Source organism: Chiloscyllium plagiosum, chromosome 7 (genome assembly GCF_004010195.1).
Source record: "Chiloscyllium plagiosum isolate BGI_BamShark_2017 chromosome 7, ASM401019v2, whole genome shotgun sequence".
Classification (NCBI taxonomy): domain Eukaryota; kingdom Metazoa; phylum Chordata; class Chondrichthyes; order Orectolobiformes; family Hemiscylliidae; genus Chiloscyllium; species Chiloscyllium plagiosum.
In genome coordinates this window covers 47,789,104-47,808,880 of record NC_057716.1, presented here as the reverse complement: position 1 = coordinate 47,808,880, position 19,777 = coordinate 47,789,104, and the positions used below count along the sequence as shown (strand labels likewise).

Here is a 19,777-nt window from a genome sequence, read left to right as displayed (position 1 = left end):
GAGTTGGAGCAAAGGGGTCTGTTTTCGTGTTGTACAACTCTGACTCCTAAGTGTTTTTCAAGAGTCTTTTATTTGAAAACGATGAATCTGAGGGCCAGTGACCAAGTTAAAGCTTTAGTTGCTGCTTTTTGGTGACCTAATCTGACCTCAGCTAAGGCGGTGTTTAAGTCACTATATCTGACTTCAACCCTGGCTGAGGGAACAAATATAAATGTATCACCACAAAAAAAAGTCCTAATCTAACTGCTCAGTGCCCCATTGAAAGTTAACATGCATGTAGAAATTAAGCGATGATTGAATCAAATTCAGCAGCATTGCTACCTCATTGACAGTCTGTCCAGATTTCCATACAAGATATAACCATGTTGCCAAGATATAACAACTATTCTTGAGTATATATTGTGGTGTTTAGAGAGAGGGGAAGCATAATTGTTGGGGAATTCTTAATATTGCTGAGTTATTGAGTAGCAAATGCAATGGATTGCTACTGTCATTGTTGCTTCAATATCAGCAGAGATTCTAATTTCTAACTCAAAATGAAATCAGATGTATGCCAGAAGTTATAAAAAGACTTTTATTTTGCAGTTGCTCAACTGTCTAATTTCAAGAAAGAGTACTGAGATTCCTTGAAAATCCTATGCAGCAGTGATTGTAATTCTCTTCTAGTTTAAATAACAATGCATCTGCTGATATGCCAAGTATAGTTATAAATTATTACTAAGGTCACAATTGTAGAATTACCAATTACGTAAATCATAGTAGGATTCTTGTCCACTAGAAACAAGATACTTCAGGAGTGGAAGAGATTGCACTTTTTAAAGTATGATTTGCCCCACTTTTTAAATCTGTCTCCATAGTCTTCTGTCTTTTCATTTAATCATTTGCTTTTGTACATTCCCATTTATTCATGTTCATTTATTGAATTTAAGTCTTTTGCTTTTGCTGAGTTGTGCATAACTTGCCAGGTAACACTGTCAGCAGCTGAGCACAATACAAATTCAGCTGGTCCTGCTCAAAAACAGCAACATGAGGGGCACTAAAACTTAATGGTCCCTGGCAGCCGTGCTCCATGCCAATCCATTTCCTTAACATCATGTATTTTCCAGTTTCCTGGAGCTGTAGTACAGCTGTTTGCTGTAGACCTTTGTCACTGAGGGATAGGAATTAGGAATATTAAAAAGCATTGTCGGTACAAACTGGAACCAAAATACTTCACGTTCCAACTGATCCTCTGTACATTTGTGTCTGTTTTATGATGTGCTGCCATTGCGCTAGTTCTAGAAAAGTCTCCACTGTAGTATTATTTATGTAGAATAAAATGATTTATACATACAAGAATCAGGTTTATTATAAAAAAAAGAATCATTGGTATATTTCTAGCATTTCATAGCTGTCTTATTTGTAGTCTGTATATATTATGGAATTTAATGGTAATAATTGATAGTGTTTATACTTCTGAGTCTATAACGTACAGAAAAACCAATGAACCACTGGCAGATTGTTCTGAACCAAACTCAATCATGTTTTGGTTTCACACCAGCAGATGTATAAGTTTTTCAGTTCAGAAGAGCAGATTCATTCTAGCAATAAGACTGGTTAGGTTTGTTGCATCTTCTGGATCTAAGAACTTATAGAAGTCTGTTGGCTGTCAGAACCGAAAAGAATCCATTCTCTCAACTAGAAATAAGGGTTGAAAGGTTTCAGCGTCTATAAAGGAAAATTGGATAGATTTAGTCAAGTGAGAAATTAAAGAGAAGGTGGAATATTTCTCTGCAACCAGGAATGAAAAGGGTGTTGTTAGAAAAAAGATTGGATTATTTTTGTTGTTTGTCGTGACCTTTTCAAATTATCTTGCATGTGTAGGTGTTTGTTTTATTTTGCATACTAAACTTGCATTCTTGCGTTTATGGCAGCCTCGTGTGAATATGTTCAGTAATTAACAGTCACAGTAACTAACAGTGAAAAGAAACTTATGATGTTTCAAGTCAGGTTTCATTTTGGGGTCTGACTTATTCAGTATTTGTATTAACTGAGATCCTATCTGGCTGAGTCTTTAGTGAAAGCATTATCCCTATATACCTGAATTCCCTTGTGATTGATAGGTCTATCAACTTCTGTATTGAATACACGTAACAATAACTCAAAAACAGCTGTGTTAAGAATTTTGGAGATTCAACAGAACCCTTAGGGAACATGTAAGTCCTAAATGCCTAACCCCTTATTTTTAGACCATGATCTAATATGCAGCGTTAATTAGAACAGAAATTTACAATGATCGAAAAAGTTACAATCCATTTATATTAAGTTGTGTTCTGGGATTCTTGCTGGTTGTATAAGGAATAAATTTCCCAAGCGAGTAGCTCAGATCTGGAATGGTTTGTCTGAATTTGATTTGGAGGCAGATGCATTGAAAGATTTCGAAGGGAATTCAATAAGAAGATTGAAAATTTGCAGGACCACGGGGAAAGGACAAGGGCATGAGAACAGCTGATTGATCTGAGCAATCAGGCTCAGAAATAACAGACCGAATGGCCCATTATTTATTTACAGAAAACTGCAGAGCTGCACACTGTAGTCCTGAAGCAGCCTTACTTTCTATCCTGTCTATCTGTAGTAAGACATCTTCACTTTTGTGTTCTAGTCCCTAGGGAATAAACATGAATATGTTGTTTACATTCCAAATTCCTTGCTGCTTGTGATTCCTGTAGAAGGATACACCTTCCTTTGAGTGCCAACATTTCCCAGTTTTTCACCATTCAGAAATATTCTGTTTTTGTTTAAAATGTTACCTACTAAAATAACTTCACACTTCAGTCAGCAGTATTCCAACTGCCCTTGTTGTCTATTCATCCAACCAGTCCATATCCTTTGCAGCATTTGTGTCATCCTCATCAATTATTTGCCCACCTTGATGTACTGTTGACAAACTTGGATACGTTGCATTCAGTCCTTGCATCTAGGACATTAATGTAGATTGTAAATAATTGAGACTCAAGTACTGGTCATTGGGAATCCCTGCTAGTTGCAACGTGCCAACTAAAACCAGTCTTGTTTATTCGTACTCTGTTTTCTGACTATTAACGATTTTAAACTCATACTGTATATTAATCTCAATTCTTGGATACTTCTGAAACCCCAAATATACCACAATCACTGCTTTCCTTTTATCTGTCCTATTACTTATGCCCTCAAAAGACATGAAACAGATTTATCAAACACACCTTTACTTTCATTGTTCTGTGTTGACTCTCCTGAATCATATTCCCTTAATGATATTATGATTTCTAAGTTCCCTATTACCACATTTCTAGTCCTTGGTTCTAGCATTTTGCCTTCCACTGATGTTTGGCTGTCTGTTCTGTTTCCCTCTTCTTCTCTTCCTATTTAAATATCTATAAAACATTGTTTATATGAATAGAATTTTCCGTTCCCTTGAGTAGTGAGGGCAGTGGCAAAAAGTTGGGGAAATGCTATGTAAATGGAAAAATCACATTCTTGACAAACAAAAATGATTTTCATTTTTCTTAAGAGTTCAATGGCCTTGTTCAGAATCTCACCAATTAGTGGCAAATATCTTATTTTCATGCTTGTATTTCCTTATTAGCTAATCACACCTCATTTTTATGCAGCTACCAATTCTCCTAGAATGGTCCCGATTCCTGACATAATCTGAGGCAGTTTCCTGGTGACAACAGCTTACCATGTGCTACTTCAGCCTTCTTTAAATTCTATCTTCGCCACAACATTTCTGCACGCTTCATAGATACCGTTCTATTAATCCAAGCAAGTTGATATCGTCAACCTACCAGCCTCACACAACATCATTCCTTCTTTCAAGCCACCTCGCACACCAGCTCAGCTTTTCAGGGGGAATTCAGTTTGCAGCTGAGTGACCACTTATGGCTTGCATGTTTCTGCCAGGTCACTGTGTGTGTGCTGGGGCACATGTACATCTCCTCTATCCATACAGGATGCATCTCATGGCTTTTAGTTTCATTTCTTAACACTTACTCACTTAATGTTTATGTGGAGGTGACCAACCTCTATGGTTTGCATTGCTTTTTAGTGTACAGGATCCCCCAATATTGGAAAGTAGAGCATTCCTATGAAACCTTTCATAAGCTGAAATGGCGTAAAGCGTAGAAGCATTAATTTATATGGGAAAAATTTCATCTTTGTTTTGGTTAGCGAAAACAGGTACTAGTTGTAGGTCTTTCATAAAAGGAAGTGGCATAAAGTGAATTTTCAAAAAGGAGAGGGAGCAGCTTGCCACAGAACAGTAAACTATCAAAGGGATGGACAAGTTGCTGTACATCACAGTGTTATGTTAATGTTACATCTACAGCATGTGCCAGTAGCTTACATGGCACAAACACTGCAAGTGCTTCAATCAAATGGCCATGTGTGAAAGTCAAAAGGGGAACAATTTGTCGTGTGCTCAAAGGGGACTATGGTCAGTCAGGGATATTGCCGTAGTCACTCAATGGGATTGTCTGATTCTAAAACGGGGTTAGCTACCATCATTCCTGTTGGTCAGATGCAGCAAGCCCTAGAATTACTGGTATGTGTGTTGTGATGCTGGGAAGACATCAGTCTGAGCGAGGATGATTATTCCTGCTATGAGTCAATAAAGAGACTGAATATAATGACTGAATAAAATATCATTTAGCAGTGATGTGCGATGTGAGGTGATGAGGTGTCCCCAGTCAGTGAGTAGGAAGCGCAAATGGAAGGAATAATTAGTAGTTTGGGAGGATTGATGAGTGGGAGTTGTTGAGTGCACATGATGTATACAATAATAATAGTTGTGGAATATGAGTATTGGTGAGATGTATGTGCACTGGCAGGGTTCGTGTGGTGAGTTTGTGTGAATCTCACTTGAGAAAGCACTTTGTCAACAAATGGGAAATTTCAGCCCTGTGTTTCTTTCTTGGCTAATCTCATTTCTTTTCTCTCCCATTCTCACTTTGCTGAATTCTAAAATTCTCCCATTTCCCACTACTATTTTAGGTATAATTATAAACTTTTCTTTTCTTGATCAAATTCTATCTTGACCTCCTATATTAATTACAATTGGGCTACTTTTTCCAGTGGATTTTCATGCCTTAAAGGGTTAACTGCAAATAATATAGTGATTATTTAAAAGCTTCCAAATGTTTGCTTCCTGCCTTTTCATGTACTTTCCCAATCTACTTTGGCTGAGACATGACGTGCTGTTCTAGAAGCTTTGAATAAATGCATTGTGCAATACAGCACCGCCCAGGAAAACCTTGGGTTTGCCCCTGAGCTGAGTTTAGTTTTGAACTAATCACTGAGATTAATTAACTCACAATTGATTTCATCCTGAGCTAGGGAGAGCATATTATGCTGGAGGTTCACTTCAGATTGCTATCCAAAAATTCTTTTGAAAACGATATGCAGGTGCTACCAAACCACTTATGCCAACAACACGTCGTCCCTTCAGTTTTCTATGTGATTGATGATTGTACTTTCTCTCCATAGTCTTTTTTTTTATGGCACTGCCCTCTCATTAATGATTCTCTGCTTTTCTAGCCAGAAATGGACTATTTGAAACCACCTACCCCGCCCACCACCACCAAATTCCCAGTTCTAACTTTCACCATGTCAATCATCTCAATCTTATTGATCCTAATAAAATATGTTCTCTGGCTTCAGTTGGTCTGTTTGACTCTAAACTGAACTTCAGACCCTACAACCTGCCCATCATCAGGGCCCTTCATTTCCAATGTACTAGCTTCATCTGTCATTTCCTTAGATCTGTTAGCAAAACATTCTCTCTCACCCATCTTTATCTCATCAGCTAATCTGAAATGTAGAAAGTATATGGATATTATTTGCCGAATAAAAGCATTTTTGAATCATGTTGCATTAAAACAGTGCCAGGTCTTTGAATGCCTGAAAAGCGTTTTCTGAACTTAAGAGTTGTTATCTCCAATTATACTAATAGGGTTCAAAGTCGAACCTAGAAATATTATGTCACTTGAAGATAACTAGAGTGATTAAAATCACTGTGATTTGAACATTTGGAGCTGTTCTTGTGCTGTGTTTGTTAAGAGTGATTGACTGTGGCAGAATATTTCTAATTTTTAAACCAAAAAGAATGGCTCATAGCCGATGAATGATATTTGGCATTTCTGTCTTTTCATCCCTTGATGCTTTATTCTTCTCCTATCTTCCTCGATCAGCTTTTCCTCACTGGTACATTGTTAAGTTTCAACAACTGCTGTTTCTGTTTCCTCGTGCTTCTGTATTTTAACTTGACTTTAGATTTTGCAGACTTCGATAAATCCATTTTATTGTGACATATTCTGAATGTTTGTCTCATTTTCCTTAAAGGTATGCATTACTTACATATGGATGCTCCAGTGAAGGTAATTCACAGGGATCTCAAGTCTCGAAATGGTAAGCTATTAATGTACTAAAATTAAAAACTAAGGCATATCTTTGAAGATAAATCTTTGCAAATAGAGATATTTTTAAACAGTCAAAACAATATTAAGGTAACCATGCTTCCAGAAGTGTCTTTGGGACTCCGATGTGTTGGTTCTCAGCAAAGGTACAGGAAATGGAAAAATTTTGTCCTGTCACCCAATCTTGTAAATTCCATACCCACACTTGTAACTTTAAAACTGTAAACGTGTAAGTAATCTTTTAAAGCAATTTTGATGTATTTTGAATTTGCACTGAAGGATAACTTCATTGGAGACTCTTGCCCTGTAGTATTCTTGAAGGAGAACTACATACTCAGTTATAAGAAAATTCAAAATATTATATGACTCATCAAGAAAGAAGCCCAGATGTTTCAAAGTTCCTTCCTATCGCGCACACAATGAAATTGTTTGCAGTATATTTATGGTTGATCTCAGTTTCAGAAACATGTTTTGTATGCTGAGTCCATGAAACTGTATTTATCATCAATGATGCACAAGAGGGCTTGAATTGGATGTTCAGATTTTTTTAGGCCTGCTCACCTATTTGTTAAGATCTTGGTGACCTCAACTTTACTTTGCTGTTTAATCAATAGTCTGTCTAATACAGTCTTAAAAACATTCATTTCCCTGACCCACTTCAATCTGGGAAAAATAATTTCTCCAATTAACAACCCACTGAAGAAAGAGTGTATCAACTCAAACTTTTCCCTACTTTAAATTTAAATTATTTTTGAACTGTGTCCCTTATTTCTAGTCTCTCCGATAAGTATCCTCAGTACCCACATTTGAGAATTTTACATGTTTCAATGAGATTACCTCTCATTCTTCAAAATTCTAATGGATGCAGCCCCAACCTGTCTATAATGTATCTCTTTCAGCCCAGGAATCAGTCATATGAATCTTCTCTGAACTACCTCTAATACAGTTTTATCCTTTTCTTGAGTTAGGGATTCAATATTGTCCTCTGTAAACTCAAGCCAACGCACTCAGGTAGAGAGCAGCATAACTGTGTCACTATCAATTACTGCACTTTTGGACAATGCTAAAGCTCCTACTTTAATAACTGAAATCCATTTCCACTTCCGTTCTTCTGTCTTGGATACCACAGTATTGAAGGCACAGAATGGATTCAGTCTCTTTATTGAGCTGAGAAAAATCAGTGGAATTTCAGAGAGCAGATTCCTGCTCCCTCCAGGAGTTTCTTTAGCCAGTATGATTAAGGAGGAAAAGTTGAAGTTAATATTTCTGCTTTAGTTCATTGAATATTAGGATGACAAAACTGAGCAAACGACTGCAATTTGTTCCTTTTGTTTTACAATAAATTCTATAATACAGTAATTTTCTACAAATTGAATATTTTTAAGTTGTGGTTTTGGTGATAAAATAGTGTTTTATCCCTCATAACTATCTCAAAGACCACAAGGTTAATTAATTAAAATCTGTTATTTTCTGTTTTGATTCTATTTTCTACATATAAACTTCCCAGCTGAAATAACATCTGACCTCTCTCTCTCATTTTAATGTTACATCTAGTGGTGATTGCTGCGGACAGAGCGCTAAAGGTGAGTATAGAGTCATAGCATGGAAACAGACCCTTCGGTCCAACTCATCTATGCCAACCAGATATCTCAACCTAATCTAGTCCACTTGCCAGCACCCTGACCATATCCCTCCAAACCCTTCTATTCATATACCCATCGCATGTTGCAATTGTAATAGCCTCCACCACTTCCTCTGGCAGCTTATTCCATACACATACCATCTGTGTGAAAATGTTGCCCCTTAGTTCTCTCTTATATCTTTCCCCTCTCACCCTAAACCTATGCCCTCTAGTTCTGGACCCCTCCACCCCAGGGAAAAGATTTTGTCTATTTATCCTATCTGTGCCCCTCATGATTTTACAAACCTCTATAAGGTTGTCCCTCAGCCTCTGACGCTCTAAGGAAAACAGCCCCAGCCTATTCAACCTCCCCCTATAGCTCAAACCCTCCACCCCTGGCAACATCCTTGTAAATCTTTTCTGAACCCTTTCAGGTTTCACAATATGCTTCGCTAGGAAGGAGACCAGAATTGCACGCAATATTCCAACAGTGGCCTAACCAATGTCCTGTACAGCCGCAACATGACCTCCCAACTCCTGTACTCAATACTCTGACCAATAAAGGAAAGCATACCAAACACCTTCTTCACTTTCCTATCTTCCTGCGACTCTACTTTCAAGGAGCTATGGACCTGCACTCCAAGATGTCTTTATTCAGCAACACTCCCAGGACCTTATCATCAAGTGCCTGAGTCCTGCTAAGATTTGCTTTCCCAAAACGCAGCGCCTCGCGTTTATCTAAATTAAACTCCATCTGCCACTTCTCAGCCCATTGGCCCATCTGATCAAGATCCTGTTGTAATCTGAGGTAACCTTCTTTGCTGTCTACTACACCTCCAATTTTGGTGTCATCTGCAAACTTACTAACTATGCTCACATCCAAATCATTTGTGTAAATGACAAAAAGTAGTGTACTCAGCACCGATCCTTGTGGCACTCCACTGTTGACCATCCCTAATCAATCCTTACCTTTTCAAATACATGTACCTCCTGTCTGTCAGGATTCCCTCCAACAACCTGCCCCACCACCAATATCAGGCTCACTGGTCTATAGTTCACTGGCATGTCCTTACCATCTTTCTTAAGTAGTGGCACCATGTTAGCCAACCTCCAGTCTTCCAGCACCTCACCTGTGGCTATCTTTGATACAAATATCTTAAGCAAGGGGTCCAGGAATCACTTGCCTAGCTTTCCACAGAGTTCAAGGGAACACCTGATCAGGTCCTGGGGATTTATCCACTTTTATGCATTTCAAGACATCCAGCACTTTCTCCTCTTTCAAGATGTCAGCATCTATTTCCCTACATTCTATATCTTCCATTTACTTTTCCGCAGTAACACTGATGTAAAGTACTTATTTAGTATCTCCCCCATCTCCTGTGGCTCCACACTAAGGCTGCCTTGCTGATCTTTGAGGGGCCCTATTCTCTCCCTAGTTACTGTTTTGTCCTTAATGTATTTGTAAAATTCTTTTGGATTATCCTTAACTCTATCTGCCCAAGCTATCTCAGGTCCCTTTTTTGCCCTCCTGATTTCCCTCTTAAGTATACTCCTACTGCCTTTGTACTCTTCTAAGAATTCACTCAATCTATTCTGTCTATACCTGTCATATGCTTCCTTCTTTTCTTAACCAAACCCTCAATTTATTTAGTCATCCAGCATTCCCTACACCTACCAGTCTTTCCTTTCACCTGAATAGGAGTATATTGTCTCTGGACTCTCATTATTTCATTTCTGAAGGCTTCCTATTTTCCAGCCATCCCTTTACCTGCGAACATCTGCCCCCAGTTAGCTTTTGAAAGTTCTTGCCCAATACCGTCAAAATTAGCCTTCCTCCAATTTAGTTCTTCAATTTTTAGATCTGGTCTATCCTTTTCCATCATTATTTTAAAACTAATAGAATTATGGTCACTGGCCCCAGAGTGCTCCCCCACTGACACCTCGGTCATCTGCCCTGCCTTATTTCCCAAGAGTAGGTCAAGTTTTGCACCTTCTCTAGTAGGTACATCCACATACTAAATCAGAAAATGTTCTTGTACACACTTAACAAATTCTTCTCCATCTAAACCATTAACGCTATGGTAGTCCCAGTCTATGTTTGGAAAGTAAAAATCCCCTACCATAAATACCCTATTATTCTTACAAATAGCTGAGATGTCCTTACAAATTTGTTTCTCAATTTCCCTCTGACTATTAGGGGGTCTATAATACAATCCCAATAAGGTGATCACCCCATTCTTATTTCTCAGTTCCCTCCAAATAACATCCCTGGATGTATTTCCGGATTTATCCTCCCTCAGTACAGCTGTAATGCTGTCCCTTATCAAAAACACCACTCCCCCTTCTCTCTTGTCTCCCTTTATGTTCTTCCTATAGCATTTATATCCTGGAACATTAAGCTGCCAGTCCTGTCCATCCCGAGCCATGTTTCTGTAATTGATATCTCAGTCCCAAGTTCCTAACCTTGCCCTGAGTTCATCTGCCTTCCCTGTTAGGCCTCTTGCATTGAAATAAATGCAGTTTAATTTATCAGTTCTACCTTGTCCTCTGCTTTGTCCCTGTCTCCTCTGAATGTTTGACTCGCTTCTGTTCTCAACTGTTCCAGTTTCAGATTGATCTCATTTCCCTTGCAATCTCCCCGGGTGTGCCCCCCCCAACGACCTGCCTAGTTTAAATCCTCCCGAGCAGCTCTAGCAAATCTCCCTGCCAAGAGTTCTGAGCTTTTATGTAGTATTGTGCTTGAAAACAAGAATGTTTTACATGATTGCGTTTTGCATTACCCCAGATTTGTGATTTTGGTGCCTCACGGTTTCACTCTCACACAACACACATGAGCCTGGTGGGAACCTTCCCATGGATGGCACCAGAAGTTATACAGAGCCTGCCAGTGGCTGAAACATGTGACACGTTCTCCTATGGTGTGGTAAGTATATGATGCAATAGAAAAATAGTCTCTCACAAACATTAATTGTGTAAGTGTCAATTACATTATTCCATATTTATGATATTTCTTGAAACTTGTAAACTTGAGTGAAAAATTAATGTGTATTTACCAATATTCTCATGTAAAAGCTGTATTTTTGAGACTGAATATTTGAGTCAAATTTTCGGTAAAAAGTAGGGTATTAACTTTTATCCAAGTAACACGTTAGAGGCCTTGAACTCTATGCTTTGCCCTCGGAACTGCTGATAATGCCACTGGTTCCTGACCACAGTTCTGAACTCAAGGAATGGTTCATCCCAACTATCTATTGATTTTATCATTTGAGTGGGAAAAGAGCAATTGGGGAGGAAAAAAAAATTCAATAGTTTTTTCCCCCACCAACACTGCTCCCAAATCAGCACAATATTTGAGAAATTGAGGATTTTGGACCAAATGTTGGGGGTTAACGCTTACACAAGATTGCTTGTGACTTGAGTAATTTATGGATAATTTCTAAAAATCCATTTTTATTGACTGTAACAATAATGATCTTTGGTATGATAATATCTAGGCTTTGCTGTGTATATTTAATTTGTTCAAATGTATTTTGATACTTGTGAAGAAAGCCAAATATAGCATTTCAATTGTTCAGAAAGGAGGTAACTTGGCTATTGATTGAAAAGATGAATCACTAAGCAGATTACTCTGGAGTTTTCATTTTGGGCACAATTGCCCATCCAGGCACACATTTTACTCAAAATTACACAATGTTCTCAAATTTTCTGCATATAAATGTGGCATGAACCAGCATGATCTGACTATATCATAGAATGCAATTTTTTAATCACAGGATCAGCGCTGTTAACCCAGTGTCTAGAATGCCAGTCAATTTTTAATAACTGAATATAACTTCAAAACATTTGTGATGGATTCTTTACAAGTTTGTGTTGGTGTAGGCAGTCAGTTTCTCAGTAAATTAAAAGGATACCTATTTTCAGAAGTTTTCAAGACTACCTCTAACAGTGTCCTCCTGCCTTAAAAAAAGCTTAACTTTTAAGACCTTGCTTGAGGGCCTTTGGGCGGCTCAGTGGTTAGCACTGATGTCTCACAGCGCCAGGGAACCCGGGTTCAATTCCCGCCTCGGGCGACTGTCTATGTCTCCCCGTATCTGCGTGGGTTTCCTCAGGGTGTTCGGTGGATTAGTCAGGGGTAAATATAGGGAAATGGGTCTGGGTGGATTACTCTTCGGAGGGTCGGTGTGAACTTGTTGGGCTGAAGGGCCTGTTTCCATACTGAAGGGAATCTAAGTAAGTAATTAGTGCAATCTCTCAATTGCAAATTCATGAGCTAGTAATTTTCTGATCATTCTGCCATGTGAATTCTTGTTAAATATCTTGCTAAAGTTCACCTAGTCGAATCAAATATTTTACCAGAATCAACTCCTCTTGTTCCCTCTTTGAAAAGTTAATTTATTCAGACATGACCTTCCCTTAAAAAAATCCAGATTGACTGTCCTCCATTTGCAAATGGTGATCTATTCTGTCCGAAACTTTTCCAAATAATTTGTCCACCATCAGGATTAGACCGCCTTGTCTATAATTACTTTGTGTATCTCTTGCTCCATTTTGACATGATGGTAAAATTAGTGGTCCTCTGACCAGCTTTCTATTCCTCTGTGCTTTGAGGTGTGATGCCAGAGATGACACTTTTTTTTTTAGCAGCCTGGTATATTTTGATCCAGACTCTCTGATTACTCTATTTTTACAATCTTTAAATATTTTTAAGACAGAGGTGGATAGATTCTTGATTGCTAAGAGGCTGAATGATTATCGGGGCATGCAAGAATGAAGAATAGAGGTTAAAATCAAATCCGCTATGATCTTATTGTGAATGGGTGGGGTAGGCTCAAAAGGACTGAGTGGGCTATTCTCATTCTTGTTTATATGTTTGCAAGGATGCTGAACAATTCAATATTTCATTTCTTTGTATGCATGTTCCATTCAACACTTCATATGTCAAAAGTCTGCTTAATGCCATCAAAGTAGTAATGCTGCCAGTCTGGTTTTGTCTGATCTTCCTTGCCCAGTGGAACAATTTTTTGCTTCACTTGAAGATCTGTTCCATCATTCTTGCTGCACGTTAGCATTATAGCTTGTACTCACTTCATAAACAAACTATTTTTGTACTTGTTCTTCCACTGATAAAACTGAAAATCTCAAATCCTTTCATAACAATTGTCTTGTTGTAGATTACTATTTCTTGGAAGATTGGAGACAGATAAAGGATGGAATTTTCCTGAGACCTTTGAGACCCAACATTGGAGTTAGCTGGAGTTGCCCAGCCCACATTTGCCTGCAGCACATCCAGTGGCATATTCTTCTTGGGGGCAGTCTCTTAACTGATTGTTTCTGTCTCTGGGTTTGCTGCCCTGTTAGGGAAGGTGGGCAAGTTTTTGATGCTGCAGATCCAAACAGAAGCCCCATAGCTGAGGAGCATCAGTAAGATGGGTATTGTTGCAACATGCTGGGAAATTAGAGCACCTCAATGGGGAGTTATTCACGCAGTTCCACAAAACAATAAGTTAAAGGGATCAAGGCTGGTAGGTCAATCAGGGTAGATGTTTCAAGTCCAATATGACTCTTCATTCTGCAAAGTCAGAATTAATTGTGTTCATTTTGTTTCTCTCCCCACAGATTCTGTCAGATCTGCTGAGTTTAGATATTCTGGCTGTTTGACTAATTCAAATGTGCTGTGACTGTATCAGTCATAATCAGAAAACATAATCTGCAAAGTCCATATTAGTAGATCTGCATCATTACCAAAGTATTTTTCTTGGATATACTATCATTGAATGTCATTCATTGCCTTAATAGTTACCTGGAAGAGTTGTTGAAATGATCTGCGTTTTATGTTATTTACCAGTGGGTTTAGCTAAATGTTAAAAGGTATACTGTATTTTCCAGGTTCTTTGGGAAATGCTGACAAGAGAAATCCCATTTAACGGCCTTGAAGGTTTACAAGTGGCCTGGCTAGTTGTGGAGAAAAATGAGGTACTTTTACAATTTTCGATTGTTACAGTTTGTAAAACCTTGTTTATAAAGTTCTGCTTAATCTATTGAAAATACACCACATGCACACACACCCTTTCTTTCCTGCCAATCCTCACATCCCCTTCCCTGTAGTGTAGTGATTAATGCTTGAGTTTGTACTCCAGACTCTGGCATAGTAATCCACCAAATTTAACATTTTAGATCTTAAACTCAGTTTTTTAAAAAATTGAAATGTAAAGCTTTTATTGATAAAAGTGAATATGAAACATTTTAGAAACTCCCAACTAGCATATTAAATAATGGAAAGAAAAAGCCACGTTTGGTCGAGCTTTTTGTCATGATTGGAACATTTCTAAGGCCAATATAAAGGGGAATAACTAGTGATGATTGGTGGCACTTGAAGTCTGGTGAAGGTGTTGTCCAAATGACAGCTTTAAATTGGTCAGCAGGGTACGTCATAGCACACTCGGGATTATTTAAGCAAATGATATCCAGTCATAGAATCCCATCTAGTGTTGACGATGTGTTACAAGTTTTGCAGGCACAAGCCTCTTAGACAAAATCAGTACCGTGTCACTTCAGTTGTTCAAAATGACCATGTTGTTTAATACAATTCACCAGTTTTAAGATGTATAATGACATATCTGGCATCACACTGACTCTGAAATACATTTACATTTTTCATTTGTGAGATATGTTCTTGGCTTAATGGCAGAATCCTGTTAATGGTGACAATCCTTATGCTGCAACCAAAAAACGAAACTGGTGGAACTCAGCAGGTATGGCAGCATCTGGGAGAGAAAGTAGAGTTAGTGTTTCAAGTCCAGTGTCCTTTCTCCCAATTTGTATTGCTGATGTATCATAGCAGTGTGAAATAACTGATGTTCAATTTGTTTTTGAGTTAGGTTGTAGACTGAGCACACTTCAGGATGGAGAGACAGGATTAATCAAAGCTTGGAAAGGGGAGGATTGATCAAAGATAGCAAAGTTTTGTTGGAGGGTGATCCTTTTTGACTAATTTAATTGAGTTTTTTGAAAAAGTGGGTAAAAACAATGACTGCAATTGCTGGAAACCAGAGTCTAGATTAAAGAGGTGCTGGAAAAGCACAGCAGTTCAGGAAGCATCCAAGGAGCAATAAAATCGACCTTTCGGGCAAAAGCACTTCATCAGGAATTCCTGATGAAGGGCTTTTGCCCGAAACGTCGCTTTTACTGCTCCTTGGATGCTGCCTGAACTGCTGTGCTTTTCCAGCACCTCTCTAAAAGTTTTGTTGGAGGGTGATCCTTTTTGACTAATTTAATTGAGTTTTTTGAAAAAGTGGGTAAAAACAATGACTGCAGATGCTGGAAACCAGAGTCTAGATTAAAGAGGTGCTGGAAAAGCACAGCAGTTCAGGAAGCATCCAAGGAGCAATAAAATCGACCTTTCGGGCAAAAGCACTTCATCAGGAATTCCTGATGAAGGGCTTTTGCCCGAAACGTCGCTTTTACTGCTCCTTGGATGCTGCCTGAACTGCTGTGCTTTTCTAGCATCTCTCTAATCATTTTTGAAAAAGTGACTAAGTATATTGATGAGGGGAGTGCAGTTGATGTGGAGGGTTGTTTTTGTGATTGGGAACCTGTGACCGTGTATGTACCACAAGGTAGCGATGATGGTACCTTTGCTGCTTGTTATGTATGTTAACAACTATAACGTGAATGTTGAATGTTAGTAAACTTGCAAATGACAGGAAAATTGGTGCTATTGTTGATAGTAAGGAAGATTATTTACATGCTATGATCTGATATTGATCAGCAGGAAAATTGGGCAGAGCACTGGTAGGTGGAATTAAATCCTGATAAGTGTGAAGTGCTGCACTTTGGGAGGTCTAATAAGGGAAGGATATACACAATGTATGGTAGGAGTCTCTAGGGAGTACTGAGGAACAAAAGGACCTTGGTGTACACGTCCCAAAATTCCTGAAGGTGTTAGCACAGGTAGACAGGGTGTGAAAAAGGCATACAGAATGCTTGTTTCATTAGCCGAGGAGTAGAATGTAGGAACAAGGATGTCTTCTTACAACTTTACAAAACATTTGGTTAGGCCACACAAGGAATACTGAGTTTGGCAACCAGAACACTGCACACTCAGAAGGACATGTTTGCACTGGAAAGGGTATGGAGGAGATTCACCAGGATATTGCCTGGGATGAAAAATCATTAGTTATGAGGAGGGACTGGATAGGCTAGGTTTGTTTTCCTCGAAGCAGAGGAGGCTGAGGGGGAGTTTGACTAAGATTTGCAAACTTACGAGAGGCATAGACTGAATAGATTGTGAGAATCTCTTCCCCAAAGCAGACATGTTTAATAACAGAGAGCATAAGTTTAAGGTGAGGTATAAGAGGTTTAGAGGGGATCTGAAGAAACATTTTCCCTCCCAGATGATGGTGGAAATGTGGATTGATCTGCCTAAGAGGGTGGTAAATGTGGGTACTCTTGCAATTTTAGGGTGGTGCATGTGTGGAATGAGCTGTCAAAGGAAGTGGTGGAGGCTGGTACAATTACAGCATTTAAAAGGCATCTGGAGGGGTACATAATTAGGAAGGATTTAGAGGAATATGGGCCAAGTGCTGGCAAATTGGACTAGATTAAGTTAGGATGTCTGATCGGCATGGACGAGTCAGACCGAAGGGTCTGTTTCTGTGCTGTACATCTCTGTAACTATAAGAAGCATCTGGACAAGCACATAAAATGCCAGGTCATATTAGGCTATGGATCAAGGGCAGATAAATAGGATTAATATAGTTTGTGTTGGCATAGACATGATTTGCCGAAGGATCTGTTTCTATGCTGCATGACTCTCCACGATGAAAGTGGTAGTCATAGTTTACATAATAAACAGCAAGAGATTATCTCCTTCAGGTAGCCAGTGTCTTGTAGGATCACTTTACATACTATTTCAGCATCAAGCTCATAGTGAGCAAATGTCTTGGGCCCTCTTTATGAGCATTTAAATTGAAACTATGTGCAGGAACAGATGCTTTGTTTTCAGAGAATATATGATCAGAAAGATTTATTGTGTTTAGTAACATAGCCAAACAACTTCTGTTTAAGTGAATTTGCGGTGCAGGACTATTTCCAATGGATACTGTTTAACATGTGATAATTAATTGAGGTAATATAAATGGCATAAACAGGTCAAATCAAAAAAATAAAAGAAGTTTATGCATTTCAGGTATAGCTAAGGAATAAATTTGTAACCTAATTACCAATCTGTTCAATGTAATTTTGCATAAATGCTAACTCAATCATGGGATTCTGTCACACATTTTAGCAAGCCATGAAGCTATTCTGCCTCTCTTAAATAATTAATGTGGAATATGAATTTCTGTTCTGTTGTGCTGATACTGGTTTCAAATTAACGGAATAGTGACAGCCATTCTCTGGTTCATTCTTCAGGATAATTTGTTGACCAATCAGTGTCAATCTGTTCCTCGTTTAAATTTACATAAAGCTTGCTAGTTAACTGTCAGTTATTGCTGAACTGATTCCTTCTCCGTGCCAATGCCTGTACCATGTCATCCAGTCAGCACACACTTCTTGTACAGTATAAAATATTGTTCCTTTTTACATAGTATTCTTGTGAATGCCCTGATTTGCAAAATGGAAAGCTTTACAAATTGACTGTAATTTTTTCAGCAATGCTCAAGCTCTTTACCACCAAACAACTCTTGCTTCCTGGATGGTTTGTAGGGAACAAGCTCAACAGATAGGTGTCACTTACGTGTAACGTCAGGTCCACACACCAATACAATTAAATGCTACTTCAGCTGAGCTAGAAAGTCACTTGGTTGCACCAATCAGCTACAAAAAAACGTAAGAATAGAATCAGACCAATTACATAGCTACAAACAAGACATTGAGTCGAGACATAACAAACACATGTTCAGCCTAGGTAATCCTCCAAAGTTTTCATCATTAACATCTGGAGACTGGTTCCAGTATTGTTCAAAGTGTTCCATAGATGTTCAAGCAATAACTTTGTGTAATATCACAGCCAGTCGCCAGCCAGGTTACTCACTTATCACAGGACAGGATAAAATAATTCATCCAGATCCTGGGTAAGGAGGGATGAACTCACCTGCTTTCCATGTCCATGTTTCCCTCAGTTGATTACACTTACTTTCTAAATTAACTTGAATTAAATTATCTCCTCCATTATGGATGCCTTTCCCCCAGACTAAATAAATTCATGATTGAAAAGAAACCACTTTAACCAGGCTTTCCTGAGCTAATGGAAGAATACTTTCTCATTACGAAGTGCAAGAAGAAACAATAATGCAACACAGATTAGAAATGAAAGGTGAATCCAAAAAAAGTTTTAAAAGCAATGTATTCAGCTTAGTCTCTGAATTCTATGAAAGGTAGGTAATATGATGTTGGGTGATACCGGTCACACTGATGTTGCTAGATGAGCAGTTGGTTTTGAGATGCTTGGCTTTGCAATTCAGCTGAAAAGTCTTTGTCCTTTTTCCTTTCAGCAATTTCCTTTTGCTTTCTGGCATCCAGAAAAGAGAGGGATATTTCCTTTTTTATCTGCAGCATTTAGAGGGGTTTTGCAACTGTGACCTTCATGGCACACACAGACCAGGGCTAAAAGTGGGTTTCAGAGAACTGTTTGTTTGTATTCTTGAAAAGGAAAGTGCCAACATGCCTCTCATGCAGATTGCTCTTTTTTACTCTAATAATGTTCCATCTGCAATAATGTACAGGAGATGTCAATTTAGTTTACATGCACTACTGCCTTTGATATCCTTCTCTATGAAGCTTTCTAGACATCCATTGGGTGTGACATTCCAGGGTCTCTCTTGAGACTGAGGATAATCCACACTGATCTTCTGGACGTTCTCCGAATCATGTTGCTTAGAATTTAGATTTGCAGTCATTTGGTTTTGGTCGCAGAGTCTGCTTTTAAAAACAACCAGAAGTTCAATATGACTATATATCATAATTTTCATAATAATAATCACATTTATCAAATCATAACCATGCTAAATTCCTAGATTGTCCATTACTAACTCTTCCCCACCCACAAGACAGACCCATCTGAGATGGTGGCACTGTGCTATGCAGTCATTTGGCAGGAGGAATGGCTTTAGGAGTGCTTGATATTGAGGGCCTTAATTCCTTGAAACCTTGTAGCTTCAGATCAGATATAAACAGGGAAGTAATTTGCAGATTAAGATCGTTTTTGTTCTTTCGTCAGATGTGGGCATTGATGGTAAGGCCACAATTTGTTGCCTATCTAATTGCTCTGAAACTGAGTAGCAGTTCAGAGTCGATCACAATACTGTGGATCTGTAGTCACAAGTGGGCCAGACTGAGTAAGCACAGCAGACTTCCTTCGCTAAGAGCCTCAATGAAACAGATTTTTCCAACCATCAGTGTTTGTTTAATGATCACTAAGAACTACCTTTCAATTCCAGATTTGTAAAAATTAATTTAAATTCCACCTGATGGTGTGATGGGGATTGATGTGATCTGCACTGAGTGCTAACCTTGGTCTTGTAATTACTAGTCCACTGACATTACCACAACAGATCTCCCCACATCCTCCATGCTGCTCTCTTTTACCCCATGAATAAGTATTTTAATTGGACAAAACTGACAGAAGTATAAGTGGTTTTTATGAAACTACATGCTCTCTAGGTGAGTGCCTTCTCCATCTATATCACCAAGAACGGCTCAGTAGTACCATCAGAGATTGGGTTTG

At 38.6% G+C, this 19,777-nt stretch overlaps 1 protein-coding gene across 3 annotated transcripts in view; it reads left to right on the top strand.

Annotated features, from left to right (window-relative positions):
* LOC122551555 (mitogen-activated protein kinase kinase kinase 20-like) overlaps nt 1-19,777 on the top strand; it is an 84,752-nt gene that overhangs the window by 25,446 nt on the left and 39,529 nt on the right. For all 3 annotated transcript variants that reach the window (XM_043693613.1, XM_043693614.1, XM_043693612.1), the window contains exons 5-8: nt 6,358-6,423; nt 7,986-8,014; nt 10,838-10,975; nt 13,939-14,025. In XM_043693613.1, coding sequence (XP_043549548.1) covers nt 6,358-6,423; nt 7,986-8,014; nt 10,838-10,975; nt 13,939-14,025 — 320 coding nt within the window. The remainder of the gene's footprint in view (nt 1-6,357; nt 6,424-7,985; nt 8,015-10,837; nt 10,976-13,938; nt 14,026-19,777) is intronic.